This window comes from Prunus avium, chromosome 2 (assembly GCF_965620075.1).
Source record: "Prunus avium chromosome 2, drPruAviu1.hap1.1, whole genome shotgun sequence".
NCBI classification, from domain to species: Eukaryota; Viridiplantae; Streptophyta; class Magnoliopsida; order Rosales; family Rosaceae; genus Prunus; species Prunus avium.
In genome coordinates, this window is record NC_142285.1 from 23397808 (window position 1) to 23417593 (window position 19786).

A 19786-nucleotide genomic window follows, 5' to 3' on the forward strand; every position below is an offset into this window, starting at 1 on the left:
TGTAGCTATGAAATCCTATCATTCTAGGGTTTTCAAGTTGGTGAAATTGGAAGAGAGAAAACATCAAGCTCTCTCTCCCTAATCCCTTCAATATATCACATCAAGTGAGGGTGCTAGCACCACTATTTATTTGTTGTCTACTCATTCTCTTATCCCATTCAATCCTTGGTGAAGAGCTTTGGAGAGGTGCATATCTTTGTACCTATTTGGAGAGCTACAAGGTGGAGAATCAACATTAAAGGGAGATCCAACAACAAAGGGACCACTCCCTCTACTTGAACATTATTCTTGGTTTCAAGGTTCGCTCCAAGGGTATGAACATCTTATCTTTATCTCAAATAGGATTTAGAGAGTCTTTGGTGCACACTTTCATAGACTTATAATGATTGGGACCAAATGAGGGTCTTTTGATTTCATATTAGATATGGCTTGCTAGGTGATTTATACTCTCAAAGTTTGGTTGGAGAGTTTCTAGAAATCTTTACACAACACCATTCCCACAATATTCCCTTCACTTTATATCCCTAGTAGAATCATATCCCTTTATCTTAGGATTAAATTTCTTAAAAACAAGGAGGATTTTTGTATAAACCTCCAAAAATTACATTTTTTAAGAAAGGCATAATCACAACTGATCAAAGTAATAAATTAGAGTCTTACAATAGTATTAACATAGAAAAATAAAATTTTAAATACTATAATATGGAAGAATTAGAAGAAATAAATGAACAAAAGATAGATGAACAAAATAATTTAGAATATGATGATATAATATTTGACCATGAGTATCCAATTGTAGGAGAAATAGAGCCTTTAGCAATTATGCAAATAGATAAACCAAAGACCTTAGAAGAATTATTACAATTAGCTGAACAAACTAGAATTATAGGAGAAGATCCCCAATTACATTGGAATAAGAATAAGACATTAGCAAAATTAGACATTATTTATCCATACTTAACAATTAAAATAGCAGATATGCCATGTAACTTGTTCGATAAGCAAGAATTTGAACAAAAAATAAAAGAGCTTTTAAATCTAAAAGTAATTAGACCTTCAAAATCTAGGCATATATCATCAGCCTTTGTAGTTAGAAAACACTCAGAGCTTAAAAGAGGTAAAACTAGAATATTGTATAATTATAGGAGATTAATTGATAACGCTTATGAAGATAGTTATAAATTACCAAATAAAAAGATGAACTTATGAATAAAATTCAAAAAAGTAAATATTTTAGTAAATTTGATTGTAAATTAGGATTTTGGCAAATTAGACTTGCAAAAGAATCAACCCAATGTAGATCATTCACTTGTCTCGAAGGACATTTTGAATGGCTACATTAAAGAATGCACCATCGATCTTTCGAAGAAAGATGGACCAAATTTTTAAGAAGTATGATAATTTTTGTAGTATATATGTGGATGATATACTTGTTCGTAGTAAAAATAAAAATGAACATAGAAAAAATTTAGAAATTATTTTGAAAGAATTTATTGACAATGATATAGTTATAAGTAGGAATAAAGTAGAGCTTGAAAAACAAGACATAGAATTTTTAGATATGTATATTAAGTCAGGAACTATACAATTACAAGAGCACATAGCTAAAAAAAGTGTTAGAATTTCCAAATAAATTAGAAGATAAAAAACAATTACAAGCATTTTTAGGATTATTAAATTGTGCTAGAAGTTTTACCCCTGATTTAGGAAGAAAGATTGCAGCATTGCATAGAAAAACCAGTAAAATAGGTCAAAAATATTTTAATAGTGAAGATATTAAATTAGTTCAAAATATCAAACAATACATAACTCAACTTAAGCCCTCTAGCATTACCATTAGATAATAATTACAAAATAGTTGAAACAGACGCATCATCAATAGGATGGGTATGAATTTTATATCTGTAGAAACACAAAGAAGAACCTAAATATGAAGAAAAAGTTTGTAGATATGCATTAGGTAAATTTAGTGATATACAAGCTAGACTACCAACCACTGACTTAGAAATTTTAGGAGTTATTAACTCCCTTGAAGCATTTTCATTATTTTTACATAATGAGATATTTACTATTAGAATAGATTGTCAAAATATTGTTTCTCATTATCATAAAAATACTAGTAATAAACAAGCAGCCCGAAGATGGTTAATTTTGTTGATTCTAATACAAGAAATGGATTTAGATCAATATTTGAGCATATTAAAGGTATGGATAATATTTTAGCAGACATCATATACGGATATAATACTTTAGTAGACATCGTGTCCTGTATTATTCATTAACAAATATGCAATATTTTGGAGTATCATCCTTTTTTTTTTTTGGTCGAAGGAGTATCATCCTCTGGCAACAAAAATAATGGTACATTATCACATGATGGTATTCCATTAAGCATGAGTATATGTAGTCAAGCAAGACCAATAGTAAATATGTATTATTATAATGGAATACCAGTACAAGAAGTTAGAAATCTTGATATCGTGAGAACAGGGCATGAGAAACTTATTAGAACTAACTTTTGGAACATTATAATATCAGAACTAATAATATTAGGACTAATAAGTTAGAAATCCTGATATCGTACATAAGCAAATAAACAAAAAGTTCTTTTAGACAACTTTTGAAACATTAGAACTAATAATGAAAGCATGAGAAGAAGACATGAAAAACTTATTAAAGCCCTTGAGTAAGAGTTTTTAACATATAATTATGATTATAAAAGAGCAAAACAATAGCTTTCTTTTTTGCAGGAAAAACTTGAAGAGCAAAAGAAAGAGTATGATACAATAGTAAGAAATTTTAGAATTATTAATTTAAGATGTCAAAATTTAAGCATGATTTTACAAGAAAAAGAGGCCAATGAGCCCAACTTACTTGAGCTTCATAGAGAATTTTCCCTTGAGCAAAAAACTAAAAATTCATATTTCCTTTAAACCCTAACTAGAGAAAGATATAGATTTTTACCTCAAGATATTAAGAGTCATATGATTAGATTCGAATATGAGCAAAATACATCTCTTCAGTTATACATTCAAGCTTTTCTTTTTAATTTAAAAAATAATCTACAACCTGGAATAACAATTATTACTAAAAGCTGTTCTCATTATACTATTTATTTAGCTAGTATTAACATGGTGGAATATAAAGAATTGCATTTAGAGCATAACCAAAAAACTATCACAATTACTCCAGCATTTTTAGCAGAGTATGATTATTTAGGTCAACTTTATATTGAAAATAGTCATCATTTATATTCATTTTTCTCAAAATTAAAAAAAAAATTATAAGTTTTTATATCCCTCCCTGGAAGAACACAAAATTAATTTTCACCAGCATACCTCTAGAGTAGTTTACAGATAGTATTTACCTAGATAAAGCACAACATAGTATTATTATTTCTCATAAAGAACTGCTTAGTCCGGCAGAATCCGTAAATAAGATCTCTACCAAGCAAGATATTCAAAAATACAGAGGAGCAATAATAGCTGAGCAACAATTGTTCAATGATGATCATCTGAACCTTCTTCACCAATCCAACTTTATCAAGATTTATTTAGAGACTACATCTAAGAGACCATATGACACATATGAATTCAGGATAAGCAAAACATGAACAAAAGTTTTTGATGAAATCTATCACCAGATAGCAGAACAAATTGAAGCAGAAGACAATGACAACTCATACTGGAATAGCTTAGGAGAAGAAAAGCTACACAATATAGACAACATGTTGGAAGCATAAACTTCATGTGAAGCCCTCATGATAGAAGAAGCATCATCAACTTCATTTCATGTGAAGAGATCATCCCAGCAACATAATAGCAGACGCAACATCAGTCCAAAGTTTATCAAAGCAAGAAAATCTAACTTTTTGGCTCCATACGTCTAGCAAGAAGCAAGACTTTTTGGCACCATCTAAAAAATAGAGAAAGTACTCCTTAGGCAATCTAAAATTGAATAAGGGCATTATTGTCCAAACACTAGAATCTTGTCCTTCTTTATAAATACTTCCCTCATTTTGGGTTGAATCAAAAGTCCCCCATAATTTAAACTATTAAGCAAGACATTTAATATGTACCTCGATGTGGGATTTAGACTCTCAACAAAACTCGCTTATCATTATAAATAACCAAAATGATCGAGTAAAGCTTAGTCTTTGTTATTAAAAAAAAAAAAAAAAACCAGAACGACTAGGGCAAAGTGAACTATTTTAACTTTTGACGGACAATGTGAGATGTGACGATAATTTCAGGGGTAGTAAAGCAATTAACTCCTAAAAAAGAAAGATAATTAAGGGATGGCCAATGTTGTGGCACTAACGAAATTTTTTGACATAAATGACAATTGAGGGGACATGAACTGAAATTTTTATATATATATTTTTTAGAAATTATGGAATTGCATTCATAATTCAGCCAAAAAAGTCACTAGCCACAAAGGGCAATTACAATAACGAAGCGATCTAACATCAAAATTAAGACAATCTAGGGCTACTACACTAATGATCATACAAGATCAAAGAGACTTTGGCATAGACATTCCAACTAAGAGTGCAAAGCTCTCATAGACAACCAAAAATAGATAAAGCTTGAAAAAAACAAGCCATAACAAAACAAATAAAACTTTCACAAATGAGAGGTGGAAAGCTCTCACAAAGGAGAGGTGAAAAACTCTCACAAAATGAGAGGTGAAAACTAAGCATAAAACTCAAAGAGTCTCTGCTACTTATTCCAAACATGAAGAAACCGCAAAAAAGATGGTGGTAGAGATTCGACATTGAAACACAGGTGGAGATCCAATGCTGAGACGCATCCATCTGTGATGAGTGGAGGAAAAATTATTACAAAATAAGGACAAATAGGGAAAGGGGAGAGGGGAGGAAGAGAGGAGGGGAGAGGGGACTCTCAAGTAAAAATGGTTATAACCCCTAGCCCTGGCAGGACAAGGCTCGAGCCCAGGCAGCAGCTTCCAGCGGGCCAAGCTTGCCTAGGCAAGCCGTGGGCCCCACGAGACAGGGCCAGTCCGTAGGCTAAACCAGCCTAACCTCTAGACTGGATTTGCTGACGTCAGCAATGACATCAGCAACAACAAAAAATTATAAAAAAATCTAAAAAAATACTTAGTCATATTCTTCACTTCCCACACCAAAACTCTATACAAATTCCTCTCCTCATATCTCATGTAAATAGTGGTTGCCATGACAATAAGTGGAAACACACCGTACTTTTTGCAAAGGCTGCCACTCACTACTTCAAAAATTGAAATAGACGACGGGGAAAAACCGTCGTTAAATCGACTGCCGTCTTTTCAATTTCCAAACTACGACGGTTATTCACCGTCGTCTATTATTTGTAAAGACGACGCTTTTTCTAAAAATCGTCGTCTATTACGTATAATAGACGACGCTTTTTCTGAAAAACCGACGTTTATTAGATGTAATAGACGACGGTTTTTAGAAAAAGCGTCGTCTATTGTATGTAATAGACGACGGTTTTGAGAAAAAGCGTCGTCTATTGTATCCAAAGATGTCAGATTTTTTGAAAAAACCGTCGTCTATTAACTCTAAAACGACGGTTTTTTCAATTAAACCATCGTCTATTAACTGTTACACTGACATCGTAATTTGACATTTTAGCTTCTTTTTTTTCTTGTTTCCAATGGTATAAGAAATATATACTAAATATGCTATTACCCACGCCATACATATATATACTCAAAAATTGTTTTTTTTTTTTTTCATAAATAGAATATCAAGAGTACAATAGAACAAAATAAAATCTAAAAAATAAAAGTACTCTAGGGCTGCTAGCTGCAAGCTGCAAGCTACAAGCCTAATTACAATAATACACCAAAATTCCTATACCTAATTATCCTTCAAGTCAAGTTCTCCATATGCATACAAAGCTATGCCTTCATCATCACCAATTTTCCTTTGCATTTCTTCCACTTTTACCACTAACAGCAGCTTGAACCAACACTACTTCCCCCAAGCTAGGAGTAGCTTCGTTCGAACCACTTCCATGGCATAGGAAATTGCTTAACAAGCCAAAATAATGTAATAGTGAGATATACAATCCATATAACATTACCAATAATGAAAGGATTATTAATACAGGGCTACATAATATAATTACTTAACTTGAAACAATGAGAATCATAGAACAATAGAATAATGCCAACCTGGAGTAAGAGTACTACTTCAGAAAAGATTTCACCCATTGGAAGAAGTTGTCTGACTACATCTGTACTTATATTAAAGGGTATATTAGCGACTACCTGCAATCAGCAACTCAAATAGGCTATTTTTGGATATTTGTAAACATGGAGAAAAGACCAAATGTTTCCATTTGAGCATGGATTGTTGAGAAATTAGCATGCATCTCATTAGGAAGTCAAATTCATTAATTTAAGCAACCAAGCAAGGTACTTACTTTCGCATATCTTGAATATGCACTAGATGGCTCTATACTTGCCAACAACAATGACATATGAGAGCATGCATTTCATTTTGGCTGTTGCATTTGTTGCTTAAAACATATAAGAGACAAGATGGGCTACGGGTAAAATATCAAGTGCTTGGTCTTTTGTCCAACAACAACATATTATCCAACACTAAATAATTGCAAAAAAGAATGGACCTAGACAGGTAATCAAGAAGCATCCGTTATTCTGATATCATCAAAGAGTTACAAACACTTACATTCCTTAAAAACAAAAAAACAAACTAGAAATCTAAAATCCACCTACCTACCAATAAGAGAAACACAACACAACCATATAATTGGAGAAATGCAAACTTCACTCACCCTTCAAATGCAGCAAATGTAGTTCTTGCTGATAAACTCTTCTTGAGACTATTTCCTCAAGCCCCCTTCCCTTGAACTAGCTACCTTCACACTGATTGGCATCTGTCATGCTAAATCATATGATCAACAACTGACATGGTATCAGGAACTGTAACTTATGATTAATATACAAGGCAAATAGAGCAACAACTGATTTATTGAACATTAAAGCATTGCATAAAAGGGATTGATCTGTTTCAAAAGGTTTATTTTGAGCACTTACAAAGCGTTCGCAGGCATGGACATGACTAGCAAACACTACGGATTGATCTGTTTCAAAAGTTAGAATTGATTGGATGTTACATGGAGAGCCCAGTGTCTTGTTTGAATCAAAGGTTCGGCCCAAATCCCCTGCAAATTTACAAGTAATCAAATAGCCAAATTTTCCTTGTAAATTAATCAAAAGCATGAAACGCAAACAGAGCCACATCTTAGAATCAAATGGAAAAAAAATATAACATGTAAATAATTAAAATCAATCAATCAATCAAAGAAGTGGAGAGAGTATGAGTTGTATGATACTTGAAAACTACTGAAAATCAAATCTAAACAGTAAAAGGATACTAGGGATTTGAAATAGCAAAAGCCCCAAATCTCTTACTAAAACCCTCATTGACCACGACTGCGCAAGGAGATGGTTGCTGACCTCGACGACGTGAGGGAGGAGATTGCGCTTGATGTTGTTCATGCGGTTGGCAAGGGCTTCTTGCTCCTCGTGAAAATCGTGGAGGCGATACTTTTGGCGACCTCAATGACATGGAAGCAAGGATATGGCCACCTCAGTGAACTGGACGGTGAGATCTGTGACCTAGATAACAAGCTCAATGACCAAGACGGTGGCATGGAGACGCTGTTTCAGAGATGAGAAAGGGAGTTGAGAGAGAGGGAGGGTTTTCTGAAAAGGTCGGGAGAGAGAATGTTAGAGAGAGAGCGAGCTGGTGTGAAATTTTTTAACTTAAGTAAAATTTTGTCCAGCGCCTTTCAAGCACGACGGTGTTTTAGAAGGTAGCATCGTAATTTTGTCTAGCGTGTTTTAAACTTCGACCGTTTTAGAAGGAACCGTCGTGATATTTCTTAGTTTTTAAAAATACGACAGTTTTTAGTTTTACAGTCGTCTAATAAGGGTCGTGGTTTTCCATAATTGTAGTAGTGACTATTTACGAGAATAGTATATGCCCTTACCTTTTGCCATGACAAATGGGTGGAAGTGCTTTTAGATTAGAAGGGACTTAGAGCATCCACAGTGGGGGGTGTATATGGGGGTGTATGTTAAATATACACCCCGAGTAATTGGAATCGTCTCCAATGGTGAGATGTAAATGAATGTAAATATACATCACCACCATGGGGATGTAAAATAAAATGTATATTTACATCCATTTTTACATCCCTTGCAGGCGGGACCCACCCGAGAAAAGAGAAGAAAATGAAGAAAAGTTAACATAAAAGGCTGGGACCCACGGCTACACCCCCGAATTTACACCCCCACTGGAGCAAAAAACATATTTACACCCTCCGGAGGTGTAAAGGGGATGTAAAAGTGGCTTTACACCCCCGAATTTACACCCCCCACTGTGGATGCTCTTATACAAATTTATTATTGAAATTGTTAAAAGTAATAGGAATATGGAATGTTATTGATAAGAAATAAATGAATAAAATTGCTACAGAAGATTTGTCTGATTAGACAATAGATAAGCAGAGGATTATGCAGCTGCTGCAGAGAGAGCGCTTAGTTCCTCTACTCATGAAAATGAACCCATAGCAGGCAGCCATGGAGTCTCTGTCTCCCTCCGCAACATTCATCATATCCACAAAATTCTCACTCAAACCTCGCAAAACCCAGTCCCAAACCCCCACTACGAACCACAGATTCCCCATCTCACCAACCCATAAGAACCCATTTACTTTTTATTCTGTTTCTCACAGTTCTTGTAGTTGTTTCTCAGTTAAAACATGTGCAGCTTCAACATCAACAACAGCGACACCTTCCACTTCTCTTCCTATATCTTCCACTTCCAGTGACAACCGGCACTGGATTGTGCTCATGGAGGCTCCTCCACAAGGGGTGCATTCGAAACAAGAAGTTATTGAATACTATGTTAAAACCCTTCAAAGTGTTTTGGGCAAGTGGGTATGCTATAAATTCTTTTCTCCAGTATGGCATTGCTTAGATTTTCGCCTGAATTGTGTTTTAATGTTTTTGTTTTCAGTGAGAAGGATGCTCAAATGTGTATATATGATGCTTCCTGGGATACCCATTTTGGCTTTTGCTGTGATATTGAGGAAGAAACTTCCCACAAGCTCGCATGTAAAATTCTATCATTTTCACTGATGTTTTATTGAATTGGTTTTTGCTACAGACTAGATGTTTGTGTTCTTTTTTGATTGTCATGAAATGAGTGCTTCTGAGATGTTCTGTTTGAAGAGATAATGAACTTTTATGAGGTTTGGTCATTCGTTATTGCTAATGTTGTTGAATGACTTAATTATTTGTATGTAATTTATGTAGGTTTACCAGGGGTTTTATCAGTTAAGCCTGATCCGGATTATAGTTCTGCCAAAAAGGATTATAGTCCACCAAATGTTCAATCAGGTTTTATGTCTTACCCTCAAAGTGGAAATACTTTCTTATTTCCTCTTTCCAACACCAAAAGGTGGCTCGTTCGAATGGATAAACCCAGCATTGGGGTTGTTACAAAGGCGCAAATGGTTGATTATTATGCTCAGATACTAACAAAGGTCTTGGGGAAGTAAGTCTTAGATTCTGAGCATCAATGCTGTTTCCGTTCTTAAACTATTTTGTTTTTCTAATTGGTACTGTATTTTGCTCTTTTGGTAGTGAGAAGGATGCACAAATGTGTATTTATCATGTTTCCTGGCAATCTAACTTTGGGTTCTGTTGTGAACTTGATGAAGAGTGTGCACGGGAAGTAGCTGGTTAGTGTATGCTCTTAGTTTCTGTATGCCACATTTGTGTTAACAATTGTCTTCTTGAGGACTAATGATGATCCTATATGCTGCAGGTGTTCCTGGTGTTTTATCTGTCGAGCCTGACAAGAATTGGGAGTCGGAGAACAAAGATTATGGAGGTTTTCTCCTCTTCTAACTTTTATAAGATCTTTCTTGAATAATATCTACTTACGGTTATCATCTTAGAATCAGATGTAATATCTTCTAACTCGTTGCTAGGTTAGGCTTTGCTTCTTGATTTGAATGCCTTTTAAATTGATGTTGCAAACTTAATGTCTTCTTTTCAACTTCAGAGAGCAATGTCACTGATGAGATTACTTATAGAGCAATTTAATTAAATTTCTTGAGTAACTTTTGATGTCCTTAGAGAATTGTTTCTTACTACTTGTTGAAAAATTTAAATGTGTCATTGTAATTTTAGTCCAAAAGGTTGGACTTAGAAGGTTATGCGGATCGATGCCCAGATGACTTTGTTCCTTGGTCAACAAATGAATAGGAATTGGGAAGACTTTGATAATGTATAACACAAGAAGATTTTCAGAGCAATTGTTAAGATTGTGAAGGTGTATGGCCATGCAATAGAAATCACAGCATCCCGCAAACATAGAAATATTTTGAATTTTGATATGGGCAGAAAATGGTGTAAATGAGATTAACCACAAGGAGAAAGCTGAAGGAAATAATTGCTACAGCCGAATTTGTAGGTTATCTGACACCATGAGATGGTGCAAACCTCATTTCAAAGTTAAATATTACACATCCTGGAATGTAAAAATAGAAAGAGCTTGATTTCATGGTATGTGAAAGTCTTGGAGTTTTGCCAATAATTGTCAGAAGGGACCTGTTACTGATCATAGAAAGAACAGATTCAGCAGATAACAGGTCATGGGTTCCTGGTCCTGAGTATTTTTTCGTATAGAGTTCTTCAATACATCATTTTGGTTACTCATTCCTTAACAATTGTTAAATATTTGGGAAGAGGCTTGGTAGTATCTGATAATCTGATGGAGCTTGACGTGTGTTGAACTATAGTTTTCCTTTAAATTATTAGCTTTATTCCCAATCCCTTGCACTAAAGGATGACATCTTTTGTACCATGTTTATCAAGTAGTAGGAACCCGCATTTATTAGTGATTTCAATATAATTTTTTCACCTCAGTCATTTTTGTTTATTGCTGATGGTTTATATGAAGTTAAAGATTCCCGAAGGAACATGAAATGGGTTGTTAACAACCTGACATTATTATTCGTAATTACAAACTATTATGGTTTTTTTTTTAAAATTTTCTTTTTAAGAGTGCAATTGATGATAGTTGTTTTTTCCCAACATTATTCGGGTCCTTTTCTATTTAATGGCACCAATGCTAACCATTACAGCAATAGATTCCACCTGTAAACAATGTCAATGAGTTATGAATATGTGTTTCTCAGGTAAGAATTTGCAGAGTTCTACGGATCTGTCGACATCTGGAGAGGCAAGTGAAACAACCCCGACAAAAACAAAGAAACTTTTTGTTACTGGTATGTTGCAACTTTTATTCTGATGTGAAACATTGATGTTCATTTATTTACATATAATTGCTTGCTTGTTAATCTGATTCTTTGGTAGCCTAATATTTTCAAATAGGCAATCAAAAATACCCCTGTAATGCTAACTATGTTTTAACTCTTTACTAGAGTTATCCGTTGTAATTATTCAAAAGATCTCGATATTCTTCAATATGTGTAGCTTCTTTCTCCCTCTCATTGCATATTCACTTGAAATTGCTAAAAAGATTTTAGTTTCTGAACAGGCTTATCATTTTATACATCTGAGAAAACCCTCCGGGCAGCATTTGAAGGCTTTGGTGAGCTTGTTGAAGGTACTACACTTTTTTTTTAAAGCATAAAATGGGATTTTCAATTTGATGGCAGTATATGCTCATTCTAATTAAATGTTTGCCTCAACAGTTAAAATAATAATGGACAAAATTTCTAAAAGGTCCAAAGGTTATGCATTCATAGAATACACCACGGAGGAAGCTGCTAGTGCAGCACTCAGAGAGATGAATGGCAAGGCAAGTTTCAACATGCTCTTCATTTTTATAAACTGATTCGAATAAATCAAACACGTAAGCGTAGTCTTTCTTGTCTTTGGTTTACATGTTTTACATGTTCATAAAACAGATCCAACATTCTGAAGAGGAAAGCTTAGCCTATTTTTTGTTGATGATTCTTGCAGATCATTAATGGCTGGATGATAGTTGTTGATGTTGCCAAGACTAGCCCTCCAAGATACAGCAGGAGTCAGAGCAGACCAGCAACCAGATGAAAGAGAGAGAAGGTTATAGAGAGATTTGTCACTAAGAATTGAATTATTTTGTGCCCAGCATCCTAAATATTGACATTGAGTTCATATAAGGAACTTTGTCAGTACCACAATATTTTTGCATTTTCAAAGAATTGACCTACATATTTTCTGTTGCAATGTTAAGAGCCCATGGGCAGAACTTGCCCCTAAAAACCGGCTAATAAGGAAGTGTACCCAAATGCTCTTAAACCATCCTAGAATCTGCTATTTTTCCATTATTTTTCCAAAGTGATATCTCGAGTCCTAAAATGCAGGATAGTGGCATTCAGCTGTTGGCTCCTTGTGCCTTCTCCCTTTTAAAATATGGCCCAAGTGGCTACCACAAACGGCACAGTGATCTCATTTCTCCTCTCATTTGGGCCAGGATAACGATGTAAGGCTCTAGGCTGGCCCTCACAGAATGCAGGCCAATAGCATCCAGAATCAAACTTGGTAGTTGACGGTTTAAGGACCACATTCATTGGTTTAAAAGTTTGAGGACTCAAATGAAGACTTTTGAAAAATTCAGGGACCATTCATGATACAAACTCTAAATGGGGTGACTTTTAACTCATTTCATCTGCTCAAGTTATGAAGACTTTTAAATCAAAATAATTTGTTTGGCTTTGAAGTAAGTCTATTTATGGATACTGTAATTATGATTTTTTATTATAGAGAAATAGTACCAATAAGGTCACCAAATTTAGAAAAGATACACATCAGAATGTTTATAGAATGGAAAATTCCACGAATGGAAATAGTACTAATGTCACCAAAATTTAGAATTTACTAATTTTCTCGCATTTCATTTAATTTTAAGGGGGTGTATCTAATTCAAACTTTTAATGATTTTTAAAAGCCTGGTGGTATTCAATTTAGATTTTTAAGGAGTTTATAAAAGTTTGGTGGTATTCAGTAATGACTTTTAGAAAGTCTTTAAAAGTTTGGCGATATCCAAAAAGTTAATGACTTTTAAAAAACTTATTAAATAAATGACTTTTCCATACTTTTAAGGCTAATGGTTAAGAGCAAAAGTCTTGCTAAATAACTAGTGACTTTTATACTGTATGAAAGTATTTAATAATTTGTCTATGAATACACCCCTTAATCATTGTAATCATCTATGCATTTTCTCGAGCCCCTTTTCTAAGCTGTAAAACCTAACCTATTGCTTTGCATCATGATGCTCATATATATATATATATATATATAAGACTGCCAGTTTCTTCCACCCACAATATCACTTCATATCATATAGTTCTTTATTTTTCAACACATCCGAAATCTCTGCTTTTAGATGGAGAAGCAAACAGCCATAGCCTCTTCTTGTCTCTTCCTTTTATACATCGCCACATTTACAGGTTAGTGCTAAGTACAAAAACAAATATACATGTTCTTGATAATCATATATTAACTGTAGCCACAAATTATTATTTAGACAAAGAAAAATGTATTATATTGTCATATTTACTCTTTGTCCCTTATTGCCTTTGATATATAATGGAAGAAGTTCTTGAAGCACATCATCACCATCATCGTCATAATCGTCATGGTTCTGTGAAGCTTTTCGTTTTCGGGGATTCGTATGCTGATACTGGAAATACTGGAAAATCTGTGTCTGCTTCATGGAAGGAACCTTATGGCATCAATTTTCCGAGAAAGCCAGCTGGTCGATTTTCAGATGGTTTCGTGCTCACTGATTATATAGGTTCCTTTTCTTTCTCTCTTAAGAGTATTTTCCTCAATCCAAAAATATATGTTAGATTATGAGTGTATGTTTGCCTCTATAGTTGAATTTTACTTTTTCTAGTACGTTTACATGTGAAATATTTGACAAGAAATTACTCTTCATATATTATTTAAACATGGACAATTCAAATATATATTTTTAGGTCTATTTATTTGCAAAAATAAATTAAACCGTAACACGCATAAAATAAATTTTATAAAGTTAACAAAACCAAAAAAAAAAACAAAAACAAAAACAAATTTAGACAAGAAAATCAAATATACATCTTTGGATTTACATATTCACCATTGGAGCAAAAACTATATTTACACCCTTCGGATATGTAAAGAGGATGTTAAAGTTGCTTTACACCCCTTAAAATACACTACTCTTACTACTAGATTGGGATTGTGAGTGCATGATTTTATCTATATTTTAATTTGTAATTGCATTATTGTTTGTTTAACCAAATTCTAAAAACAAAAAGAAAACAAGAAAAAAACCAATATTTTAATTTATTTTAATTTTGTTTTATGAAATGCCTCTCTGAGATGTTGCAATGTATTGCAGCTTCCTTTTTGGGCATAGGCTCTCCAGTGCCTTACACATTGAGAAAATTTGTGAAGAAATCAAAACTGGAGTCTGGGATGAACTTTGCATATGGAGGGACAGGTGTTTTTGATACAGTGTTTGGTGGACCAAACTTGACCACCCAAATCGACTTTTTCCAACAGCTGCTTGAACAAAAACTCTATAGTACCAAAAACGACGTCGTTAACTCGTCCATTGCTCTCGTATCAGTTGCGGGTAACCACACTAAGGTAAGTGGTTAAGCTAACTCTATCTGTTTGTTGACATGCATGCAATGTAGGCAAGTCGGAAAGCTTTTATTTTATTTTATTTTTATTTAATAATTTAAGTGAGACATGTGTACAACACTGATTTTCTGTAATAGATTCTGTAACAGAGTTAGCATATGGAGCCAAATCATGGATTTTGAAAAATCGAGATGACATAAGTTTTTCTCTAATGTAAAAAAATAAAAAATAACATACGAGTTCATGTGACAGTTCTAAAATTTTACTTAACTATTATTGTACCGCACAATTATCATATCTTCAGGATTTCGCAGCGGTCACCAAATTCATTATTAAGCAGCTTGCTGTGGATCTAGAGCGTATACATGGGTTGGGAGTGAGAAAAATAGCTGTTACAGAAATAGGGCCCCTGGGATGTCTGCCCCGCATGACTTCCTTTCTTTCATATCAGAATTGTAGTGAAGCTGCCAATTTGGTTTCAATTTTCCATAACCAGATTTTGCGTCAAAAAGTTGAAGAGTTGAACAAGGAGACTAAGAAATCTTCATTTGTAATCTTGGATCTTTATAACGCATCTCTGTCTGCAATTATGCTCCCAAAACACCATCAAGGTAATTAATTAATTAACTCTTTGTGGTGAGCGGTAATTTTGTCCTTTCTACTAGTATTACTTTCGGATATGTCACATTTACTCATCACCTTGCTCACTACCTTTCTAATAAAGGTCGATATCACCTATGTGGGCCCTCCTCATCTGTATAGAAGGTGGTCAAGAAATATAAACTCATGTATACTACTTTAACTTTTTTTTGGATAGCAGGATACTCGACACTCCAGATTAATCCATTGAAGCCATGTTGTGTTGGGGTGAGCAACGAATACTCATGCGGAAGTGTGAATGAGAGTGGAGCAAAGAAGTACATTGTATGCGATAAGCCCAAACTTTCTTTCTTTTGGGACATGATTCACCCTTCGCAGAATGGCTGGCATGAAGTTTATTCCGCTATAAAATCTTCTCTTTGTCAATTGTATTTGTGATTTGTTGTGTAGTTTAAATATTGGCCCTAAAAGGTTGGTTTACCCAATATATCATAATAGATATAAAAGAGACTAATAGGTGGTTGGATTGCTTGATACTTTATCAACTTCTTTGCATGATAGAAGTACAAATAGTGTGATTTTAACTAGCTAGAATAAGAAGCCAGCAGATAAGATATAAGGTATCCATAGAAAACATTAAAATTAGCATCCACGCTTAATAAATATGCATTCGCATATCTTCTTTGTGCAAAATAAAAACACATTCGCAACGAGCTACAGTGACACTGTAATGTACTTTCGAATTCCACATTTTCTTAGTTAAGCTAAAATGAAGTATTTTAACATGTGTTATTGAATAGACTAACTGTCCGGTTAAGCAAGCCCTGCCGCTTGCTTCCACCCAGACAAAAAATGTGAGCTCCTAGCGCGAAAGGTTGCTTTACAAAATATATATAAGGCGCATTAGCGCTTTAGTTTTCAATTCAATAAGGGGAGATTTCCATACTATAGGTTAATATACAATTAGATTAATATTTTACAATTTACTAGTATTTTAGGGGACATATCATGCCTATTGATATATATATTTATTTTGCCAAAGTTAAGAAGAGGAGGGGGGTTTTATTAGACACCTTGCCAATGTGTCATAGGGGTTCTTTAAACCTAAGGAAAGCTGTGGGAGCTATTTCTTCCCACGAGGATATTCGATTGAAAGATTACCCTTTCTTCTTTGCCACCTCTTTCTCCCTGCAAAATAGATTGAAATAAGAGGACCACACCTAAGGGGTGTTGGCCAAAGGCCCTCCTATACCTAAGTTAGTTCAATTGATTTAGGGAAAACAATAGCTAAATAGGGTACGGAGATATATATGTAAGGTGTAAACTGGGTGGGCGAAGCCGTGAGTGGTGGCTGGAGCCTTGTGTAAAAGGGAGAGAGAGTATGGCGGCTAGGGTTTGTGAGGGATAATCTCTGCAGAGTTTCAGTAGGAATTTAGACGTACCTCAACGCTTGTGCATAGCCATCTATTTATAGGGGCCTCTGAGGCTAAGGTTTTAGAAGAATAATTCTGCAGATGGAAAGGAATTATTCTTCCCTGATTTTGCGAGATTGGCTTAATTAGGGATTTGATAATTAAGGTAGGAATCAAATCAATCCCAATTAAATCAGGTAACTCCCAATTAAATTGAGTAACTCCCAATTAGGTCAAATAATCCCCAAATGGAAGGAAATATTTGACCTAGGGTTTTGCTAGAATTTGGCTCCCACAAAAGCAGTGTGCAATGACAATTTTGAGATATCTCAACAAGAACAAGAAAAAGAAAAAAGAAAAGTGAGTAGGATAGCTAAGACCTCGGATAAAGAAAAAAAAAAGATGATTACCACGGGTCTCTTTAACAACCATTCCTAGATTGAATCGAAGATTGGGACCAATAGCATCTATGGTATTATCAAACGAGGACAAAGGACGGCCAAGGACCGAGAACAGTCTCTTTCCTGTGCTATCAAGAACTAAAAGAAGGACAAGAAGGAGAAGGAATTGTGTCACGCCCCGGACCCGGGGATAGGTGGAAACCCCGCGCCCAGTGCGTGAGAAAATAAAAAGTAAAATAAAATACAAAGAAATCCGAAGCATAAAATAAAACTTTTCTTATAAAAATAAAGAAATAAAAAGGAAGCCGAAACATAGTTTAAAATAAACTTCTATTATAGAAGTAGATCCCAAAATCTTACAACTTTACAAATAATAAATAAAGCTCTAACACTCTCATCTAATTCATCCTCAACTGGTTTAGTCCTTGTCTTGCCCACTAATTCATCTGAAAAATTAAACAAGGTGAGGGATGAGCAACCACCGCTCAGTGAGTAGATTATGTAATATGCCAGTCAAGCAATGCCGTTTTACACACTCTAGAAAATATCATATAAAAAAATACACCAATCCAGATCATATCACATCATCCCTTCATATCCTGGTTATCCTTCATAGCATGTAACCAACCACGTGATCCCTATATTGGCTTCACTGCCCTATGTCCCCGTGTGGTACATCTATCCCTCGGATATTCCAACATTGAAGTTCTCGTGTTCCATGAATAATACATACTTCATATTCCAATCAATATATAGTGTGAAAGATTGCACCAAATTAGACATACTTGACTTGAAATAGAGAGATATTTGTAAATAGAACAAATCCACGATAATTCATGGTTTTTATATTTTATCGCAAAATAAGAACTTTTAGAACACATTACATAAACCACTCACCTCGCTAATGAGAACCCTTTAAATAAATTGGCAAGACAACCTATCTACCTATCTTCATATATTACCACTCAAACCTCTCTCTCTCTCTCTCTCTCTCTCTCTCACGTTGTAAGTTTGTTATCTTTGGAAGTAGTAGTAAATAACTTGTAAGCTTCCTATTTATACTAGAATAAAGTCGGCAATAAAACACTTCCTATTGGATGGGTTGATGGCGGTTGATTTATACTTCCTAACCAAGTAATATGTAAAACAGATAAGGAAGAATGTCTTTATCTCTTCCAATTCCTCTAATCCTATTCTTATCTTCTTGGTGAGTTGGCTAGCCTTACTACTTAATAGGTTTCTACTTTGACACGTAATAACAAGAGCTATTTTAAAACATATACATGTATATAATAGAACAAGGTATATATAGTAGAATAATATATGTAATAAAATAAGATATAAATATTTATTAAAACAATACATAAAACAATATAGATTTAACTATCTATGTTATGAACTAAATATGTAACAAAATATTTAATTTCCCAAAATATAATATATATATATATATATATATATATATATATATATATATATTAAAAATATATATATAGGGTTTCACAAATTGCGAGATACTTTAGAGATAGATGGCTATGAGACTGGCATAGCCCCCATCAAACAGTTGAGGGGGTAGCTCATAACTTAGTTTCCCCTCTAGATCATTGATCCGGGAAAAGATTTCCTTCCTTCCCTTCGTCTATTCTCGTCTCGGGAGGTCTTGACGATACCCTTCTGGAGAACTGCCTAGGCCCAGTCATAGATTGAGTTGACTATTGATCAGTTCATAATTGTATATCATTTTGTACCCCTCTAGCTTATGATTTGGTTATGTTATTGAGTTAAATTTGTGCTTTTAATCCCTTTTCTGTTTATCATTCAGTTCATTGGGCCTTAGGTAGCAATGGTGGCTTTGGATAGGAAAAGATGCAAAATGGTGCAAAAATGAGCAGACTGAGTTAGCAATTTGTTTCGGCCTTAACTTCCTCCTCCCAACTTGTATTGGCCCAATTAATATGTGGTTGGAAAGAAGAGATTCTGAACTGCAAGATGGACTGCTCAAACGTATCAATTGATGAAGCCAAGCCCAATCCGTGGGCCCATCAAAATGCACACCATGAGTCAATTCCAGTATATTTTCGGCAGTCAACTTGCAAGGCCCAAAACGTACACTTGTACTGCTCAGATGGGAATACATTCTTCATAAAAGTTGTTCCAATGGGTGTCTATTATGACATATCCAAATTTGAGCCCCATTGGATACATATTGAAACCTCAGGCCTTCCTACACCAAGCCTGGTTCTGAAGAATCGTTTTTTCCAGCAACCAAAAGAAAACCCACATGAGTTGGCAGCAAAAGGCAGCCACAATTGAACACCTTTGAAATTCCAAGTGAAGAAAGCTTGAGGTGCAGCAAAAGAAGTATGGGATGGAATTGATTCCAACCACACTAACATAGACAAGATGAAGTGTGAGTTATGGATTGTATTAAAAGAGGAATGGTGGTGTTGGAATTCATCATAATGTTCCTCCCTCTTAGCCTATAACTAGAGAAGTCTTCAAGCTTCAAAAAACACCTCCAAAGGGGGGAGCTCTCAAACACTTCTCTAGAGCTCCCCTCTCTTCTCTCCCTCAAATTCTCTTAGTTTCTCTTTCTAGTTTTCAATTGTTGTAATGAAATCTTTGTGCTGAAATTCTCCTTAAGTTTTTCTTAGTTCCACTTTACTTTTCATTGTTATG

General features: G+C 34.5%; 2 protein-coding genes and 1 long non-coding RNA gene across 7 annotated transcripts; 2 read left to right on the plus strand and 1 right to left on the minus strand.

Moving 5' to 3' along the window:
* Positions 1-5708: 5708 nt before the first annotated feature.
* LOC110773906 (uncharacterized) lies at positions 5709-7825 on the minus strand. 4 transcript variants are annotated; one of them, XR_015833440.1, is made up of 4 exons: positions 7447-7825; positions 7069-7196; positions 6181-6916; positions 5709-6036 (listed from the first exon to the last, which is right to left on the minus strand). It is a non-coding gene; the product is annotated as an uncharacterized LOC110773906 (long non-coding RNA). The 4 variants fall into 4 exon arrangements; XR_002529385.2 differs by having other exon boundaries at positions 7492-7823; XR_015833441.1 differs by having other exon boundaries at positions 6181-6242; positions 6807-6916; positions 7069-7822.
* Positions 7826-8524: 699 nt separating this feature from the next.
* On the plus strand, positions 8525-12285 carry LOC110766706 (organelle RRM domain-containing protein 1, chloroplastic-like). The gene is made up of 9 exons (XM_088247759.1): positions 8525-8975; positions 9059-9156; positions 9358-9598; positions 9688-9785; positions 9872-9937; positions 11250-11339; positions 11612-11680; positions 11769-11875; positions 12040-12285. Exons 1-9 carry the CDS (start codon positions 8620-8622, stop codon positions 12127-12129), a joined length of 1215 nt encoding a protein of 404 aa, XP_088103885.1. The 5' UTR covers positions 8525-8619; the 3' UTR covers positions 12130-12285.
* Positions 12286-13333: 1048 nt separating this feature from the next.
* On the plus strand, positions 13334-15826 carry LOC148296660 (GDSL esterase/lipase At5g03610-like). 2 transcript variants are annotated; one of them, XM_088249455.1, is made up of 5 exons: positions 13334-13508; positions 13655-13855; positions 14447-14697; positions 14999-15305; positions 15515-15826. In XM_088249455.1, exons 1-5 carry the CDS (start codon positions 13445-13447, stop codon positions 15730-15732), a joined length of 1041 nt encoding a protein of 346 aa, XP_088105581.1. In that variant the 5' UTR covers positions 13334-13444; the 3' UTR covers positions 15733-15826. The 2 variants fall into 2 exon arrangements, with proteins under 2 accessions (XP_088105581.1, XP_088105582.1); XM_088249456.1 differs by having other exon boundaries at positions 13336-13508; positions 13658-13855.
* Positions 15827-19786: the final 3960 nt, after the last annotated feature.